The 19144-nt window shown below is 34.5% G+C and overlaps 1 protein-coding gene across 1 annotated transcript in view; it reads right to left on the reverse strand.

The window, feature by feature from the left end:
* LOC145303460 (uncharacterized) overlaps window positions 1-19144 on the reverse strand; it is a 149135-nt gene that overhangs the window by 20019 nt on the left and 109972 nt on the right. Inside the window, exons 4-6 of the mRNA XM_080144797.1 lie at window positions 13366-13618; window positions 7274-7401; window positions 871-945 (exon numbers count right to left, since the gene is read on the reverse strand). Coding sequence (XP_080000923.1) covers window positions 871-945; window positions 7274-7401; window positions 13366-13618 — 456 coding nt within the window. The remainder of the gene's footprint in view (window positions 1-870; window positions 946-7273; window positions 7402-13365; window positions 13619-19144) is intronic.

Genomic DNA, 19144 nt, shown 5'->3' on the forward strand with positions numbered 1-19144 from the left:
CCGTCTTTCCTTTTTACATATAGTCGATCAGTATCATCCTTTGGGTGCAGTGCATTGTTCATCGTCATTAGTTTCCTGGTCTTTTGGTCGAGATTCTTTAGTTCTTTTTTGGGCCAGCTTATAAACGGTCACGTATTTACTCCTTTAATTAGGTTTCGACAATATAGTTTAGTTTCGAAGAGTTTCTTGTTCTTCTGAGGTATTCCTTTCCTATTTTCTCTTTCATTTCCGTTGCTTTGATGCCGTCTGCTTCCAGCACTCCACTCCAAGTATTTGTAGCTATCATGTTCACCTAGTGTCCTCATTTCTGTTTGATTGATACCTTCTGTTGCTTCCAGTTTCCCTCTCCTCATAATCAGCAGTGCGCACTTTTCCATACAGAATTCCATTGGATATCCTGGCTATAGATTCTTGTCGTGAAAAGGTAATTTGCAGACGATTTTGTCAACCGTAGCACGACTTATTATTATTATTATTATTATTATTGTTGTTGTTGTTGTTGTTTTTTTTTTTGTTTTTTGGGGTTTTTTTTTAATTACATTACATATCACTGTTAGGTTAGTGAGGGAACCCCAGCAACATGTTTGAATATTAAGGAAATTAAAAAATAAGAGCGTAATATTTACTTATATATGTATTATAGATCAGAACAACATTGATACCATCAATTTCAAATCCAAACAGGACTCTCTTCAGCCAGTTATAGGTTGCGTTTATTTGAATTTGAAACTGATGGTACCGATGTCTGATTAAATTTATTCCCTAGTAGTGGAGCAGTATGATTTAACTATATCGTGTTGTATAAACTTTTATAGATTTTGAGTAAACAATTGAAAAAAAAAATCGGATTCATTTTTTTCTTTTTCTTACCCGTCAAAAAGTGATTGCCATTCATTGATGTAATTCCACAAGGCGGAGAATTCTTGAATGTCAATGGTGCCAGACCTGAACAAGGAAAAAAAAATGGCCAATAAATCAAATAAATCAAAACATTAATCAATCATTTATGTAGTTTGGATTCTTCTGACTACTGTTCTCATCTGTATTATTTGTACAACGTTTCGCTTGATGTAACTTTCGACCTCCTTCAAGTGTACCTTATCGAACTCGGGAATCAGCACGAAATTTCAATTTTATTTAATGCATGGTGGGTAGCATGTTCTCGTTTCATCAGCCATGCCTGGGTAGAAATCCAAAGTAATTCGCAATTGTAGTTTTGAGTGGACTGAACTTTTAACTTCCAGAAGAGAGTAACTTTTATAAATGAATTTCATATTTGAAGAAGAAAAAAAATACAAATAATAATTAATTAAGAAACTAAGAAATGAATCAATCAGTTAAAAAAAAAATAATAAAATCAATACCAAAAATGAAATAACAATTCTAAAAAAAAATACATTTTAACTTGGAATTATTCCAGCCATTAAAGAAAAACTTAATTTCAGCTCTAATATGCAAATACCGGTAAAGGTACAGAATAATTAAACTCGAAACTTGTTGAACTCACATACACACACACACACACACACACACACACACACACACATAATTCATACAAATCACGTGAGAAGAAAATTCTTTACCGAAATATTGTTAAAACGATTTTCTAAGAGATTTTATGTTTTACAAAGTTTTACAAATCGTTTCCACATGCTAAAATTAGAAGGTTGGAATAGCTCCTCAGTCGACTAAAGACTAAGCCACATCAGTCGTAGCTTCGTATGTCTCGGACCAGCAAGCCCTAATTTATAATGCAGCAAACCCAATAGTAGAGATGGTTAAAGAAACGTTTAGTGGATTCGAAGCCGAAGAAAAACAGAGGAAAGATGATTTTGTTACATGATAAGGGCTGTCCCCTTTTCATGTAAGTATAAAAATGGAGAATTTAGTTTAAAATGAAAACGAAAGAGCATAGGCGAAATTCGAACCTCGTAATCTAGTTTAGAAATAGATTACGTGTGAGAATTTAAAAATGTAAAACAAAACATTTGTTTAGAAATAGATAAATATTTCAAGAAAAGAATGTGAGCTGTCAAGTTTATTATGAAATGTTAAATTGAAAGAATGCAGCTTATAAGATAATGTTTTTAACATATTGAATATAGGTTAAAATTCCTTTTGTAGAAATAGGAAAAGTTTTGGACACGTATGTCCAGGAAACGTGAAAGAATGCATATGTTTTAACATGTGTATGACGTCACGGAAAATAGAAAGTTCGAGGGATAGAAAAAAACTTTAGTCAGTCAGTCAGTCAGTGAGAAAACTCAGGGACAGTCAGACGTCTGGAAGCGAGACGTCACTTCAAGAAAAAAATGTGAAACTTTGAATTCTTGATGCTGGAATCACGGCCGTGTGAAGAATAAACCATCAAGTGTTTTTTGTAAAGCTCGTCTTGTTTTATGTTTCTTACAAAAAGGTAAAGTGGATTTGTCTTATATATTTGTGTTATATGTCTTTACATACACGTCTCAACATCATCATGTCCGAACTGTCTGAACACTATGTCTTCACTCAAAGAGCTTTCTTCTTCTTCCAGTCAACACAATTAAGGAATGAACATTTTAATATATAAGAATCTCTTATAACAGGAACAATATCTCTCTAAGCCTCTCCTTCAACATCCCTCTTAATAAATCTCTCTCATCTAAGTCTCGTACAACAACTTATACAACTTCTCTCTCTCTCTCTCTCTCTCTCTCTCTCTCTCTCTCTCTCTCTCTCTCTCTCTCTCTCTCTCTCTCTCTCTGAGTCTTACAACATCCCTCACTGTAATAAGACTCTTTCTAAGCATCTCTTCCTAAGACTCTCTCAATTAAACACCTATATGTAACAATTTCCGTTTATGGAAACAACGTGTAAGCCACTAGAATTTTCTTACACGGTATACTTTTCTCCAACAACACCATTTTTTCGCACAATGATCCTAGCACAACAAAGCACACATCACATGTTGGTATACTTTCATTCCATCAGGTGCACAACCTTTTTTTTAACATCGAGGCTCAAGATACTATATAAAGACGAATTCTTTTATAAAGTTAGTCAAAACTAATTTCCACTAATCAATCTAGACTCTGGTCCCTCACGTCCATTCTAGGATCGCAATGTCAGACTAAGCAGAAGACATATGTTCTGATTACTGGTTTTATCTTCTGGAGCCCGATATAACTATTAAAGAGAGTAGGACGTGGATATTGGGTTTACTTCCAGCAGCCTCATAACTGTCACTTCCCTTGTTTTTGTCATTTAGTTCTCACATTCCATGAGCGAATTTTCTGACAGAAGGGGAAGAATTGCTGTTTTCTGGGTATGACTCTATCTCTCTAATACTTGTTAGTTAGTTTTTGACCTTGAAGTAATATTTTTGTCTTTTGTTTTTGTTTTTTGTTGGGTTTTTTTCTTCTAGCTCGTGATATCAACCTTGTCTGGAGCGATTTTCATTTTAAGAAAAACCTTCTCAGTATGCAGTACGGTTCAAACAAGAAAAACAGGCATTGAAAGGAAACCGAAATACTATATAGCCCATAAGTCTTCACTTCCGGATGACAGCACCTCAAGGAATAGACAATAAATCCCATCCTCTTAAAAATAGTATTTAATTCCTGGAAGAATGACTTCTTGTGACCTAACAGGTACTACAATTTGGAAAAAGATAAACACATTTTTACAAATTTGGTACAAATGTCATAGAAAGTGTGGGGGAAAACAGTATGTGAAATTGTATAAACCTTTATATAATTTCACTTGTTGCTCTACATATGTAATGAGTAATTTTGCAAGAATATTGGTTTTGAATGCAATACATTTGAACTTATGTATTGATATTAATATTTATATGGACTTTAATTTTATGGTATTAAACAAGCTATAATCTAAAAGTAATTCAGAATTTCAGTTTATATATATATATATATATATATATATATATATATATATATATATATATATATATATATATATATATATACATAAATAAATAAATGCACTGGTACGAGAAAAGTACCAGTGCATTTATTACCGTTAGTAATAGCTATGTTGCAAAAGTTAATAAAGGAATATTTATTAGAACCTGCTCCTTCAGGAGGAAGTAAATGGGCATCACCTATTGTGGTATTTAAAAAAAGACGGTGACTTGAGAATTTGTGGAGATTATAAAATAGGGGTGGACAATAAAGTTTGCGCACACTCGTACCTTATTCCGAATGTGGAAGTAGCTTTACATAAACTTGCCGAAATGAAAGTATTTTCGAAGATAGACTTAAAATCAGCTTACCACCAAATTTCCAAAGATGAAAATTTTAAAGAAGTGGCGATGATAAACACACCTATAGGCCTGTTAATTTAAAAAAAAAAACTGAAAATATACTGAACTGGTTAAGAAACGCTGGTATGACAATAAATACAAAAAAGTGTGTAATCAACAGTAATGAAAGATCATTTTTGGGTTACTCAATATCAAAGGAAGGGATCTCTCCAGAGGAAGCGCTAATAGAGAAAATTCTAAAAGTGGCTACACTAAAAAATAAAAAGAGTTGGAGTCTTTCTTGGGTTTGGTAAATTTTTATAGAAAACTTGTACCAAAATATAATGAGTTGACAGAACCATTTGCGAAGTTAAGAAAAAAAATGCGGAATTCATTTGGTTAGAACACCAACAGAAAGCCTTTGAAAACTTAAAACAGATTCTAGCGAAAAAGGCAATAGTACAATTTTTCCCCCAAGAAGGACATAACTCTAACTACAGGCTAGTGAGCATTCCGTATCCGGTATTTTGTCACAAGATAGTCATCCCGTAATGTACTTATCGAGGAGATTAACAACAACTGAACACAATTATTCTAATATAGGAAGGGAGGCACTAGCCATAGTGTGGACAACAGACAGAGCAAGGCAGTTCTTGATGGGGAAAAAATATTGTTGAAAAGTGATCACAGACCACTGGAATTTATTTTCAACCCAAGAAAAGAACTACCGAAAGTTACAATGTCCAGAATATTACGTTGGGCGATAAGAATGATGGCATTCGACTTTGACATTGAATATGTTAAAGGGATACGATACCACACGTTGATGACTTATCTAGATTGAGGTTTTATATAGAAAGGATAAGGACAAAAACGACAAGGAATTTGAAGACACATTCCTGCACCTTATAGAAACCGATGTAATATCCGTAGATAAAATGGCTACTGAAACTACAAATGGCCCCGTGTTAAACAGAATAGTGTTGAGAATAAAAGATAATCGCTGGGGAAATTGTCCAATGGCTGAAAGACCATTCAAAGAAATCAAACATAAATTGACTATAGAAAACAGGGCTTGAGTTACTTCCCTTTCATCGTTATGAATACATATTAGAATTTTGGTAACTTATAATTTTAACTAAACCTTTAAAATTTTGAACTTACAGAGTTATCCCAGTTTCTACATCTAAAATATCCGATAATCGTAAATCTTAATAGGAAAGAACGAAAGAAAATAAAAATAAAAATAAAAAATAGATTGAGATCCTTAATTTTAAATAAAGAATGAGAATGAACTAAGTATAAAGTAATGTTAAACTTTCTTTGCTTATTGAATAAGTTTTAAGCAAAAACCGTTTTTTTAATCACATAAATAGGTTAGCCGATATTTTTATAACTAAACAAAGCAAATTCCAGATACGAAACTAACACAGAATCGCGACAATTTAACTTAGTTGATTAGTCTGGATTAAAAAAATAATTTAAATTAAATAAAGAAATAAAGAAATTTAATTTAAGAAATCAATGAATAGTATTAATAAAACATATTAAATGGACATAGGTAATTAGTTGTAACATTGTATGATATTTTGTTTGATTTGTTTTATTTTAAATGGAAATACGAAAATAGGTAAATATATAAATCTTAAAAAAATACTTTGCAAGGATGCGATAGAGGTAAAATACTTTCGCTTGTTTTCTTTTTCTTATAAGGTTTCCATAATGTTTTATTGTTAAAGTGTTTTTTATTCAATAAGTCTGAAGAAAGGCTATTCTTGTGAAAATTTTCAAACGACATAATGTTTGGAGTTGTTCGAATAGTCTTGAAACAATTGTAACTAACAATGAAATACACTATTTGTTGCTATTACCGCATTCTTTGAAGTCTTGGTTTTTGTTAAAATAATATATATATATATATATATATATATATATATATAAAATAAAATTATATATATATATATATATATATATCCTTCAGCTATAATCGAAACCGAAACCATAGCTTATGAAGAATTCTTGATAAAATTATGTATTAAAAAAATAGATGACTTAAGTGCCATCAGCTATAATCGAAACCAAAACCAAAACTTGTGAAGAATTCTTGGTAAAATTATTTATTACAAGAAATGAAAGTCCATAACAATTAAACTACAGTCACTCGGATGTAAGTGTGACGCAGAAAATAAATAACACACACGCTATCCTATTATCAATAAATAATGCTAAATATGTATGATGGCAAGTTGGTTAATGACAGTTTTTCTTTGTAAACTGTCTTTTGCAGATTTTTCTTATACGGTGGATAACCTCTCTGCCATTTTTTCTCTAATTTTGGCGTTTCGAATCGAGTCATTCTCTTCAATGCGAAGGTGGTTATATTGTTACAGCTCTTTAAAGTATTTGATGTCAGTTTCGTTATCAGATTGCATATTTTTGAGTGGAACTTCTGCCCAGTTCTGGGAAAGGGGAAGAACTTGACACATTCTTCAAGGAAAACTTTATTCTGATATCTTGAGGAAGGTATGTACAACCTGCGGGAGTCAGCTTATGGGTCTGAGCTGGCATACAATTTGAGGACATCTATGAAGGGCAGGTGGTTGGTTCTTTTGTTTGGATTTTGTTGGCGGTCCTGGCTTAGGTTAAAGATGATTCTTCATTTATTCAGTAGTTTACTTAGTGGATCTATCGCCAGGCAAAAAAAAGCTAAGGAAATAAACTTTATCCTTAGAAGATTCCTCTTCAGATCTTTACATCAGATATTATTATTTTTCCACTGATGTGATTTCATGTCAAGGTTCTTTACCACATCTTTATATATACAACCATGGGTTTCTTGATTACCGAATGGATGACATATAAATTAAGGCATCGTAGTAGACACGAATGGGACATTGCCATATGTCTTTTTAAAATTATTCCATGCCATGCTTACGTTTTTCTTCTTCTTGCTTCAGTCTCCAAGAATAGTTTTTGTATCTAACTTTTAAAATCCGACAAGATAACTTTAAATGTTAGATATTCACTTACCACTTGGTATCAAACATGCTAATCATAAGACGACAAGTCCGTTCATCAAAGGATGTCCAGTCACCATTCTTCAGTGCTCTTTGCAGTTCATCCCAAGATATACGGCCACTGCGGTCGGTGTCTACAGTCTGAAATGAGAAACAGTTTAAAAGTACAACAAATTGATAATTTGGCTCGAAACCTGAAGAATGCGTGACAAACAAAGAATTCGCAAAAGTATACTTATTAATAACTGGCATGCATCGCCCGTTGAAATTCGATGTTTAATTTAATAAATATTTTTTTACTAATGAGTCACTATTCATTAAGGCCAAAATCTACTCGAGGACAAGGTTTAATCGACGTCAAATCGCTTGACCAACCATCGCCAAACTTCGTTAAAATATCGGTTACGAATCTAACTTTGAACTGACTCCATTTTGAAATATCCAGGTCAAAGTTAACGGCACAGATAAGGTGAAAATCATATCTTTGGCGATAACTTTGGTTCTGTTCATCGTAAAAACTCGCGACTTGATCCATAGTGTAACCAATAAAATCTTGCATCTTATATGATCTTGGCATTGGAAAGTTCAGACACGATCGAAATATGGACGAAATTTAAACTTCTGATTTTTTCAAATTCGATGTACGGATGTGATATACTTTGATAACAGTAATAACCATGCAAAATTTCAACATGATAAAATGAATAATTTTCTAGTAATTAACGTTTCCATGGCTTTATATTTCATACAATAGGAAGAAGATTAGACGTTAGCACTTCCTTATGTTGTCAGCTTGAGGTATGCAGTCTCACAATAGACTTATGTTTTTGTTTTGTTATGTGAGTTATTTTACGGAATGTAACAGATTGGGGGCCCTACGATAACGAGAATGGAATATATTAACTAGATAAATATACAAGTTACACGGCTATTTGAAACAAATAGATACATACTTGATAGATAAAAATTTACAAACAATAACAGTCGATGACGATAGCGAATACGGGCCGCTTTTCAAAAGTAAAAGATGAAGCAATTGCCTAGTTTCGGGAAAAGTCAAAGTTTTAGGAACAAAGAAAACCGCTTATTATATAATACGAGTGGCGTGCAATAAGTAATGCCTCTGACACCCTTCCCATAGTAGTAGAGCAACGAAACTTGGCACAGTTATTAGTCTTTCTCTACATAGGAACCACCCAGATTTATGCATTTCTCCCATCGTTTGATGCAGTTCTGGAGACCGCCTTTGCAGAACACCCCAGGTTGGTCCTCCAACCACGACAACGCTGCATCTGGGAAACGCTTTCCTTTCAAAAACAACTTCATGGCTGGGAAGAGGTGAAAGTCAGAGGGTGCAAGGTCAGGAGAGTAGGGAGGATGGGAAAGGATTTCATAACCACACGCCCGTGCTTCTGATCGGGCGACATGCGAGTTATGGACCGGAGCGTTGTCCTGCAGGAGGAGGGTACCTTTGCTGATCTTGCCCCGCCTCTTGATTTTGATAGCTTCCCTTAATTTCCTCAAAAGTGAAGCATAATAGGCTCCTGTAATTGTGGTACCTTTGCCAGGAAATCTGTCATCACTACTTCGTCCTGGTACCAGAAGGCTATGAGCATGACCTTGCCAGCTCAGGGCTGCACCCTTGCTTTCTTTGGAAGTAGTGAGTCCAAGTGCTTCGACTGCATTGACTGAGCTTTGGTCTCTAGATCATAGTGATGGAACCAGGTTTCATCCTGTGTAATCAGTCTTTTGAAAAACTTTGACTCATCTTCTTGGCACATCTCCAAATTCATCCTCGAGCACTCGACGCGTTCTCGCTTCTGGAATGGTGTGAGTAACCAGGGAATCCATCTGGCAGGCACCTTATACATATGCATGAATGATAGTTTCCACAGACACTGTACTAATCTTGACATCGTTGGCTATTTGGCGAATAGTAATGCGCCGATCTTCCAAAATGGCAGCCTCAACTTGACGGACAGATGTCTCATCAATGACAGAAGGGGAACGACCAGGTCTGGGAGCTGTTTCCACAGACTTCCGGCTATGTTTGACTTCATGATGCCAGCGTTTTATGAGGTCATATGATGGGGCATTATCGCCATAAGTTTCTTTCATTTCATCAAAAGTCTCCTGTGGTGTGCGTCCTTTCAAATACAAAAACCGGATCACTGCTCGACATTCAACAGGCTCCATTTCACACCTGACTCAGTTCAAACACTTGTAAAACAGAAACCACAATTAGTTCAGAGCTGTAATTTGCCACATAACCCGTAGATATATAAATCATTGCACATGCAAAATTTCAGCTAGATCAGACAACTGGAAGTCTTTCAGGGGCATTACTTATTGCACGCCCCTCGTAGCGAGACTCGATGAGTAAGAGTTAGTCAGTCGGGAAGCGGAGATGGCGGACGTTCAAATAATGTAATCAATCAACGGGAGTATGCAGAATTGAGTCCTCAAAGACTTACCTGGCCCCTTGAACTCAACCCGACATGCATCCGAAAATAATACCATACTTAAAAGTGAGATAAAGAAATTGTCTTTATGTTAATTCGTATTCGACTCAATTTTGGAGATATGTAAACACAGGCATTGGCACGGTATGTTATATATACGTTTGTTTTGCTCTCCCAATGAAGTTCGATTTATTGTACATACATCAGAATACACGCGTTGGTGTGTATATAACACATTGGTAATGCGTTATGGCCCACCGATGTGTGAACATGCCCTGGCACACTACCAACCCCTACCCCACTGTCTTGTGGGTGCCCTTGGTTGGGCGAAGATTAGGGGAACCAACCCAAAAATCAAACACCACTGCCTTGTGAACCTAGTCACAGCAAAAGTCTAAGAGATGGAAACTCTGACTTCAGATCCTACTACTGCCTTGCAGTTTTCCTTAAAAGGCTATGGAACCTCATCCAGAAAGAAAAGGCGTAGTAGCAGACACGATAGGGCGACTGTTTACCTCACTAAGATTACTTTTGGTCAGAAGCTGCGGCCTCCTCTGCTGCCAGTCGTCACGGGGGCGCTCAACTGGATATGAGCATTGAAGATTCAGAGGGTGTCTATCTGATGCGCAACAGATACTGCACCTAAACTGCGCAAGTTTGGAGCCAAGGTGGAAAGTCCTGTGGCGATGGAGTGTGACTATGCCAACACTGAGGGATAAAGCACTGAGACCCCAACTAGTCATCGTCAAGAATGATGGACTGCATGATGATGATATAACACATTGATACGCCACCTTTTCAATGATATCAAGCGTACTTTATATATAAACACCCGCATTAATGGGCATATAACACGAATTATTTCCCTTTTTTTATTTATAAGACTTAGAATCAACTTGTAGCTAATGTATGTATAGCAATATTTTTGGTATAATTATGAGGATATTGTTATTAAATATTGAAAGGTTATATTTATAAACATGGGTGATAAGAAATGACCAATCAGATGGAGCCATGCTCTCCTACCAACCAATCAGAAGTCGGAATAACTCCATAAAATATATTGAATCTCTTAGCAATTCTGCACATAACATTTAATCTTCACACAGGAAGGAGCACTGCTCGTCGTCTTCGTGTACAAGTTTGTACAATTGAAGACTTCCTCGGGTTGGCTACTTAACGGAAACTTTGCTCTTCGTCTTTGTCTGCAAGCTTTTTTACAATTCAAAGCTTCTCTGGATTGATACTGCCATTTTGTTTGGAACAACACTTCTAAAACTAAAATGACTGACAATTCAAATTTTTCATACATTATCTTTCGTCTACCATACGCATCGTTTCCAAAAAAGAAGTGAGACCATTATGTAGAACAACAAGATGAAAAGCAGATCTGACCATTATAAAATGACATTTAAATAATTTGTTCAATTTTTTATGAATGGTCAATTTTTATGTAATTTTAACATGGTTTTTTTTTTTTGCCTATATTCAACAAAAATAAGTTGCATTTTAAAGATTATTTAATGTCAAATCATGCCATCGTCATATTTTAATTCATTAGCAACTATAAAAAAATTAAAAATTAAAAATTAAAAAAAAACAGTAAAAACAAACAAACGGATGTTGTCAGTAAAATATGCCCCGTAAATGTAAAAGACGTAGATTTAACCGAAAATAAATTACAGGTCCGCAGAAATTACGAAAAAGAAACTCAAAGTAGCAATTGCGTCTAACCTGTTCATTTCTTTTAGAGTTAGGCTCAATGGAACATTTTTTTTAACTGTTCATGATCTGAAAACTTCAATCGATATAAGAATCCGAAAGTTTTTTTTGTTGTTGTTGTTGTTGTTTTTTGTTTTTTTTGCTTTTTATTTTATTTATTTTTTATTTTTTTATTTTATTTATTTATTTTGTTTCACCACAGCATATTTTTAAATATTTAATATTTATCTGTGAGATTCCGTAATTAAAGGGATTTATACAAATGGCTAGCAAATAATACCTTGCTGGAAGAATAAGATCAGCCTTTGATTCACATACACCTGCAGAAACATCAGTGAACAATATAAAGCTGGAAAGTCACGCGCCAGAGGGAGTTATCGTAGCTACATTAAGTGCGCAGACGAAATTCCAGAAAAAGCGTAGCTGTTGAGGATGAGTGGGTGTCCAAGAAATGCTATATTAACTAGCTCCAAGGTGTGTATCGTTCTACTTTCTAGCACAACAGAGGGATCCTTGGATAATATCAACGCGAGAGAGAATAATCCTGCATTAATATATATTATTATATACTAATATATACTGATAATATTATGTTAGTACTAATATTATTGATATTACGTTGTTGTTAACACTACTAATATTAATATAATACTAATATTACTAATAATGCATTAATAACATTTTACGTTTTACAGAAAACCGAGTCATCCCTGAAAATTGGACAACTCGATTAAAAAAAACAGCCAGCATGTCACCTGACTGAAAATGTCTTTAGAATAGTAATAAAAAAATCATATATCTATAATTAAACTTTGTAGCAGGCAATCGCTTTTCTAAATAACTTTCATGTAGAACAATCACCTACTTTCTGGTTAGTATACGTGAGTGATCACCCACTTCCGGGACATAAAGTGTTTATTAATATGTTTTATGATTTCTATCGGTGTTTGTAATTTTTATTGCTGTTATCAACATTTATACCCTAATAAAGGATATTGTTTTGATCACCGTCTACGTATTCGTGACTCAAATGGCTTGATCCCATCACCGGAATTCTCGACTACCATTCGGACTTAGGGTTCGCTTGGGTTTTAATAAAAAAATTGGTTTCATCCTCGTCAACAATTCTAGAATTGTTGTTAAATTGCCAATATTATTCCCATAACAAAATCTCCTCATCTTCCGAGAGCGGTGTAGTTTCATTGCCTGTCGTCTGAGGTGCCCCTGACGGGTAATGCCAACGGATCCGTTCTCAGATATTTTTATACCTTGCTGGAGTACCTGTCGAAGAGGATGGTTTATCCAACCTTCCAGCTTTATGCCCTATTTTGTCTGCAGCGGGAATTAATATAATGGGGTCTAGCTTTATAAACATCCGTCTCTTCTCGAACAGTAGAATCCCGTTGAGACTCACCGTTTCTCATTAGATCGCCTAAGTAAAGCAATGTTGTGTCTAGACAGTACGGGATGGGTGATCAAGTGTTGCAAGAGGACACCCCTACTTTTAACAGATATTTTAGTGTAATCTGCAAATCTACGCACGAATTGACACAACGGAAAAAAACTGCTCCATGCGCGAAAGTTCTGCTTCCAGTCGTGTGGCGAGGCTTTATGGGAAGAGTATTCTGCCGAAGTTTACTCTTCAGTGACCGAAATGTAAACGATTAAACGCGTTTCTGCCCCTACGAACTCAACTGGATTAATGAAAACAAATAAAAAATATTTTAAGCCAATCAGATGCATTTCTTTGAATTTACCAAATGTGCTGGTTTGGTCCAGCCTGGATGCATAAAAAGCAAACACACAGATGTGTGTGTGTGTGTGTGTGTGTGTGTGTGTGTGTGTGTGTGTGTGTGTGTGTGTGATTGTTTGAAAAATTCCCATCCAGAAATGGGGCGGGTGAAGGTTTTGTAAGACTCACGTCAAAGAAACGGATGAGATCAGCATTCACGGATCCTTGCATAGGGGACCCATAAGATTTTTGCATCATGCCGGCTCCCATACGGTTCTGGTTATATGATGAGGTTGTGTGCATCTGGCCACCAACCCTGATGCTTGGTACACTCGAATTCATGGGACTACATTTAACCGAACTTGGCCGTACCACAGATGTGGTCTCCACTCCAGACTGAGGGTGAATATTGATGTTGGGGGTGCGGCCTCTCGAATCATATCTGCAATGGACAAAAAAGACAACAAATTCCGTTGAAAAACTTTCTTTTTTGTATGTGATATATTTTCCTAATAACATACTCCTAACTTACCCTCCCTCTCTGTCTTTTGCGCGCACACACACGCACACGCACGCACGCACGCGTGCACACACATACACACACACACACACACTATAGTTCGCTTAGAAAAGTTCAATATGCATATTTAATTTAAAGTCCAAAGGTTAGAAAAGTTCAATATACGTATTTAATATAGCAAAAAGTTAAAGTCCTAAAGACAGTAGATTAGTGTTAGAATAACACTACTATCACTAGAAATACGGAAGAATAGTGGTTTCAACCAATCATCTGTCCGAAACATTAGCATATTCAGTGTCACGACCTTGTAAATGTGTTTATATTAATAAAAATGTATCTTGCTCTTCTTTTATTGAGCACCTCGCTAAACTCATGAGTTATCACTCTTGAATACCTATAACTTGGTATATATATATTTTTTCTTTATTTTTTCCTTCCTCTTCACCTTTATCGTGTTAGAATAGGTGGAGGATTCGGCTGCTGTTGTCAAAGTTTATTTTATTAATGGTTGGGTTTTTACTTTTTATTATTAATGCTTCTAGCATTGTTAGTCATTGGTAATTATTGCAAGTTTTTAATATGTTAGTGTTATTTTTAAAAAGTTCTTTGTATTGTTTTGAGGTGGTGTTTATTATGTTATGTTCTTGTTCGAGGTGTTTGCAAATAGCACTGGAGATGTTCTGATGTTTTGTGAGACGTCTTCCCAATGTAGTGCGTGTATGGCCAATATAGTTCATATTTTTCGAGTAGCAGTCCTCGAGGGGGCATTTAAACAAATGAACTGCATTGACCATACTCATTTTATCGGTTGTATCGTTGTTATTATTCTTTACTACTAGGTTTTTCGTTAGGTATTTTTTATAATATATTATTGGTTTTATTTTGTTGTTGTTGTTGGGAATTTATTATTTTTATGTATCTTTTTATAATATTTTTGATGGTGATTTCGTTCTGTTTGTGATTATAGTGCATTTGATTTTTGTAGTATAGAGGAATTAGGGTGTTTTCGTTTTGATTAATTGGTTTGTTTTTATTTCTAATAAATTGGGCTATTTCTTGATCGATTATTTTATTGGGAAATTTATTGTTAACTAGTATTTGTTTAATGTTTGCTAGCTCTTTGTAGAAAAGGATTTTACTAGATGATATTCGGTGTGCTCGGTCTAATAGGTTTTTTATTATGGCTATTTTATATTTATTGGGCCAATAGCTGTTAAAATTAAGAAGGCAGGAATGTTTACTGGTTGTTTTTTATTTTGTATACGGTGGTGGTAAATTTGTCGTTGTTTTCGGAGTTAATTAGTATGTCTAGAAATGGTATTTTATTGTTTATATTATGTTCTATGGGAAATTTTAGATGGGAGTTTAGTTCGAGTGTTTCTTTTAGTTTTATTATTTCGTTTATATTTTTGGATAATATAAATATATCATCTACATATCGTGCATATATTGTGGGTTTTTCAATACTACCATTAAAGATTTTATTTTCAGTTGCTGACATGTAATATTCAGCAAATGTTGGGCCTAGGGGTGATCCCATGGATACTCCCTCTTTTTGTACGTAGATGTTTCCTGTAGAACTTTGGATCCCACAACAAAAATACTTGTACGAAAACAAGAAAAAATTGAAAGAAAGATCATAAAAAGAAGAACGAAGATCCTCTTCAATAAAATATGCGCGAATATATATATATATATATATATATATATATATATATATTTATATATATATATATATATATATATATATTTCTGTGGAAATATATTTTCTTATTATATATCAATCCTTGTATAAGAAACTCAATGTGATTACAGAGCAATATATAGAATAAATGAAAAAAATTTATATTCCAAAATTCATGATGTTGACCATCTTATAAATCGATTGATTTAAAGGAATAAATTATAAGATGATCAACATCATGAATTTTGGAATATAATTGTTTGTAATTTATTATATATATATATATATATATATATATATATATATATATATATATATATATATATATATATATATATATGCATGTGTGTGTTTATATCTATTATTATTATTATTATTATTATTATTATTATTATTATTATTATTATTATTTCGTATATCTACATGGGATTTTATGTATCTATTTTCAGTATTTATTCAACAGTGTTCAATACATGAATAGAGCTAGGTAGTAATATTTATATTTTCATAACTTAATGTGTGTGTGTGTGTGTGTGTGTGTGTGTGTGTGTGTGTGTGTGTGTGTGTGAATTATACAAACATCGGAAAAGATAGATGTATTTACGTTTCTATAACGTTAATTATACTAAAATTAAACTATGGCTAACATAAAAAGGGGGTAACTAGACAAGATGAAATTTGTCAAGCTTAAAATACGTTTGTTATTATTCTTTACTACTCTTCTACTTGTCTAGGCAAGTTACTCCTATACTTCCACTAATATATCACACACAACTGTCTCCCCCCCTCCTCTTCGAGCGTATTTCTTCTTTCTATTGTGAGTAATTCATAGTAGCCAGATATTTAACTAAATTTATTAAACCTTACTGGAAAAAAGGAAGAAAAATAAAAGAAGAAAAGGAAGTCTTTTCATATCGAAATTTCAAAATAAATTCTACGTTTCAACATATTTAAAATTATATATCCCTACTTGGTAATTTTTTTTCTTATAAATAATATTTTAAAATATGTTTTAAATAAGGAAAATTAAATAAAAAATAAATTTAAAGAGTAAAAAAAATATTCCAAAATAATGTTATTAAGTTGAAGCTACTTACAATTGTAATTGTATACGTAACAATTATAAAATTATATATACGTGCACATATTAAAATTTATATTAAAAAAAAATGCATATTTACTTACTTCTAGCAGGACCCGTGTTCCGGTGTTGCGAAATAGAAATATAACACAGAGCCAGAACAGATTCGGTAAAGGTATCCCTCCTTTTTTTTACATGGTTTGTCACCACGTATCAAGGCCCGGAGGCCACTCGAGGATAAGGGTTATTGCGTGTACAGTAATCAATGGGATAATATCGTAGTAATCGCTAGTAGTGAAGGATTGATAAAGTGTCTTACTTAAGGGGGCGGTTCATTAGGAATTTGTTTATGTTGGACTTGAAGACATCCAAGTTGTAGTCAGGTGGGAAACAGGCAAACGGAACAGAGTTCCACAGGCATGTTTATCAGGAATATCTCTGAACGTATATACCATTCACTGGACAAAGTGGGAAGGGTAGAACGGTAGTTCTAGATATATCTAAGGCTTTTGACAGAATATGGCACAAGGGTCTCCTCAGGAAAATTAAATGATACGGTATCACTGGTAGAATACTTCACATAATTAAATCCTTCTTAGATAAGAGAAAAATCCAGGTTGTCCTCGACGGTCGTACATCTAAACAGTGTGATATAAATGCGGGAGTGCCTCAGGGGTCTATCCTTGGGCCTCTATTGTTCCTAATATTTATTAATGTCCTCCCCGACAAAACTTCCTCTGAGATGGGTATATATGCTGATGACACCACACTCTATAACAGGCATGACAGGAAATGAACGCATATCTAAAGAAATGGCAAAAATACTAGAGGATGACCTCCAATCTGTAGTGGAATGGGGACATAAATGGATGGTCACATTCAATGCTGCCAAAACTAAACTGGTTTCCTCTAATAATTACAAGAAACCTTCTCTACCACCAATAGCAATGGCCAACGACACTTTATATGAGAATACATCTTTCAAACTCCTTGGCCTAACGTTCACAGGAAACATGAGTTGGAACAATTATATTGAAAACATTGCCAGGGCCGCTGCAATAAAGGTAGGCTCTCTCTACCGTGCTAGAAAACTACTGACACCTGAAAGTATCCTGTAACTCTATAAGGCCACCATTCGCCCATGTATGATGTATTGTTGTCACATTTGGGCTGGTGCATCTGCTGCTTGTCTCTCGCTCCTAGACAAGGTTCAAAAGAGAGTCGCCAATCTAATAGGCCCTGAACTGGCATCTAAGCTTCAGCCTCTGTCCCATCGACGAAACGTTGCATCCCTCTGCCTGTTCTACAAGTATTTTAATGATGAATGCTCTGACGAACTGCAAACACTTGTGCCCCCACGACGTAGACACCCTCGACAAACCCGACTGGAAGCTAAATCCCACCCCTACACAGTAGAGATCCCTAGATGTAAAAGATCTTTCTACTCCAGTAGTTTCTTCCCCAGAACCGCTAGACTCTGGAATTCCATTCCAGGTCCTGGCTTCTCTAACTGTACTGGCATGCAGAAGTTCAAGTGTAATGTGAACCGATATCTTGCTGCCCAAACCCCAACATAGTGCCCCAGTAGTCGCTGCCCCTAATAGTAGCCCCCTACACCAAAGTGGCAATGTGCCTTGTTTGGGGTGAAAATGTAATAAAAAAAAAAAAAGATTAGTAGTTCGAATAATCCAAATATATGAATTATCAATACTCATCTCAAAATTTATATATATATATATATATATATATATATATATATATATATATATATATATATATATAGTATCAAGAATCCCAGCTTAATTGTTATATAGGTAGTTTTAGAAATAGAAGTTATATAAACATATTTTGGGTTTCCCATCAGCGATTTAGCAGGGACAGAAAAGGTTGGGTTTGACAGGAGTCAAACTCAAGTCACCTTTTGACGACCTAGATAGAATGCACCGGAAATTAGGGGTGACACGGGAATTGTGGTCATAGGCTTTCGGTTGACGACCACATGGGCTGAGAGTGGTTAAGCAGCAGAGGAATGCAGATCGGAGGTTCGGCTCTTCGACAACCAGGGTTCGAGATGATAGGCTTGCCTTGAAATAAAAGATTGAAGTTTCAAATCCATCTTGTTGTTTATCAATGCATCGGTCTGCAGTGACCACTCCCCACAAGATAGAGACCAGCGTCCAAAAAGGCATCATCTGCTGGCCAAGGCAACCAGGTATGTACGTATTATAAATGGCACATACACGTCTCGAAGAAAACGGTGTAAGGATAAGAACACACACACACATAACAGTGAACTGCACGTAAGATACGTAAGAGCGTACACACACCCATATATGTAAGAATACAGACACTTAAAAGTACCCGTAAAAGTAAGAAATAAATGATTAGAAAGTAAACGATTAAATAATATATATATATATATATATATATATATATATATATATATATATATATATATATATATATATATATATAATGAATAAATGACAAAATGACAAAAGTCTATATTCCAAATTTCATGTTGCTGACCATCTTACAATTTATTCCTTTAATTGAGTCGACACTTACAATTTACAATTTTTGGCAGTATCTATTTCGTAGCACAAAATCAATCACTAAATTATTATAGTGATGTATAGTCAACATCATGAAATTTTGAATATAGACTTTTGTTATTTATTCA

Source organism: Euprymna scolopes, chromosome 19 (genome assembly GCF_053919585.1).
Source record: "Euprymna scolopes isolate OS-2025 chromosome 19, ASM5391958v1, whole genome shotgun sequence".
NCBI lineage: Eukaryota > Metazoa > Mollusca > Cephalopoda > Sepiida > Sepiolidae > Euprymna > Euprymna scolopes.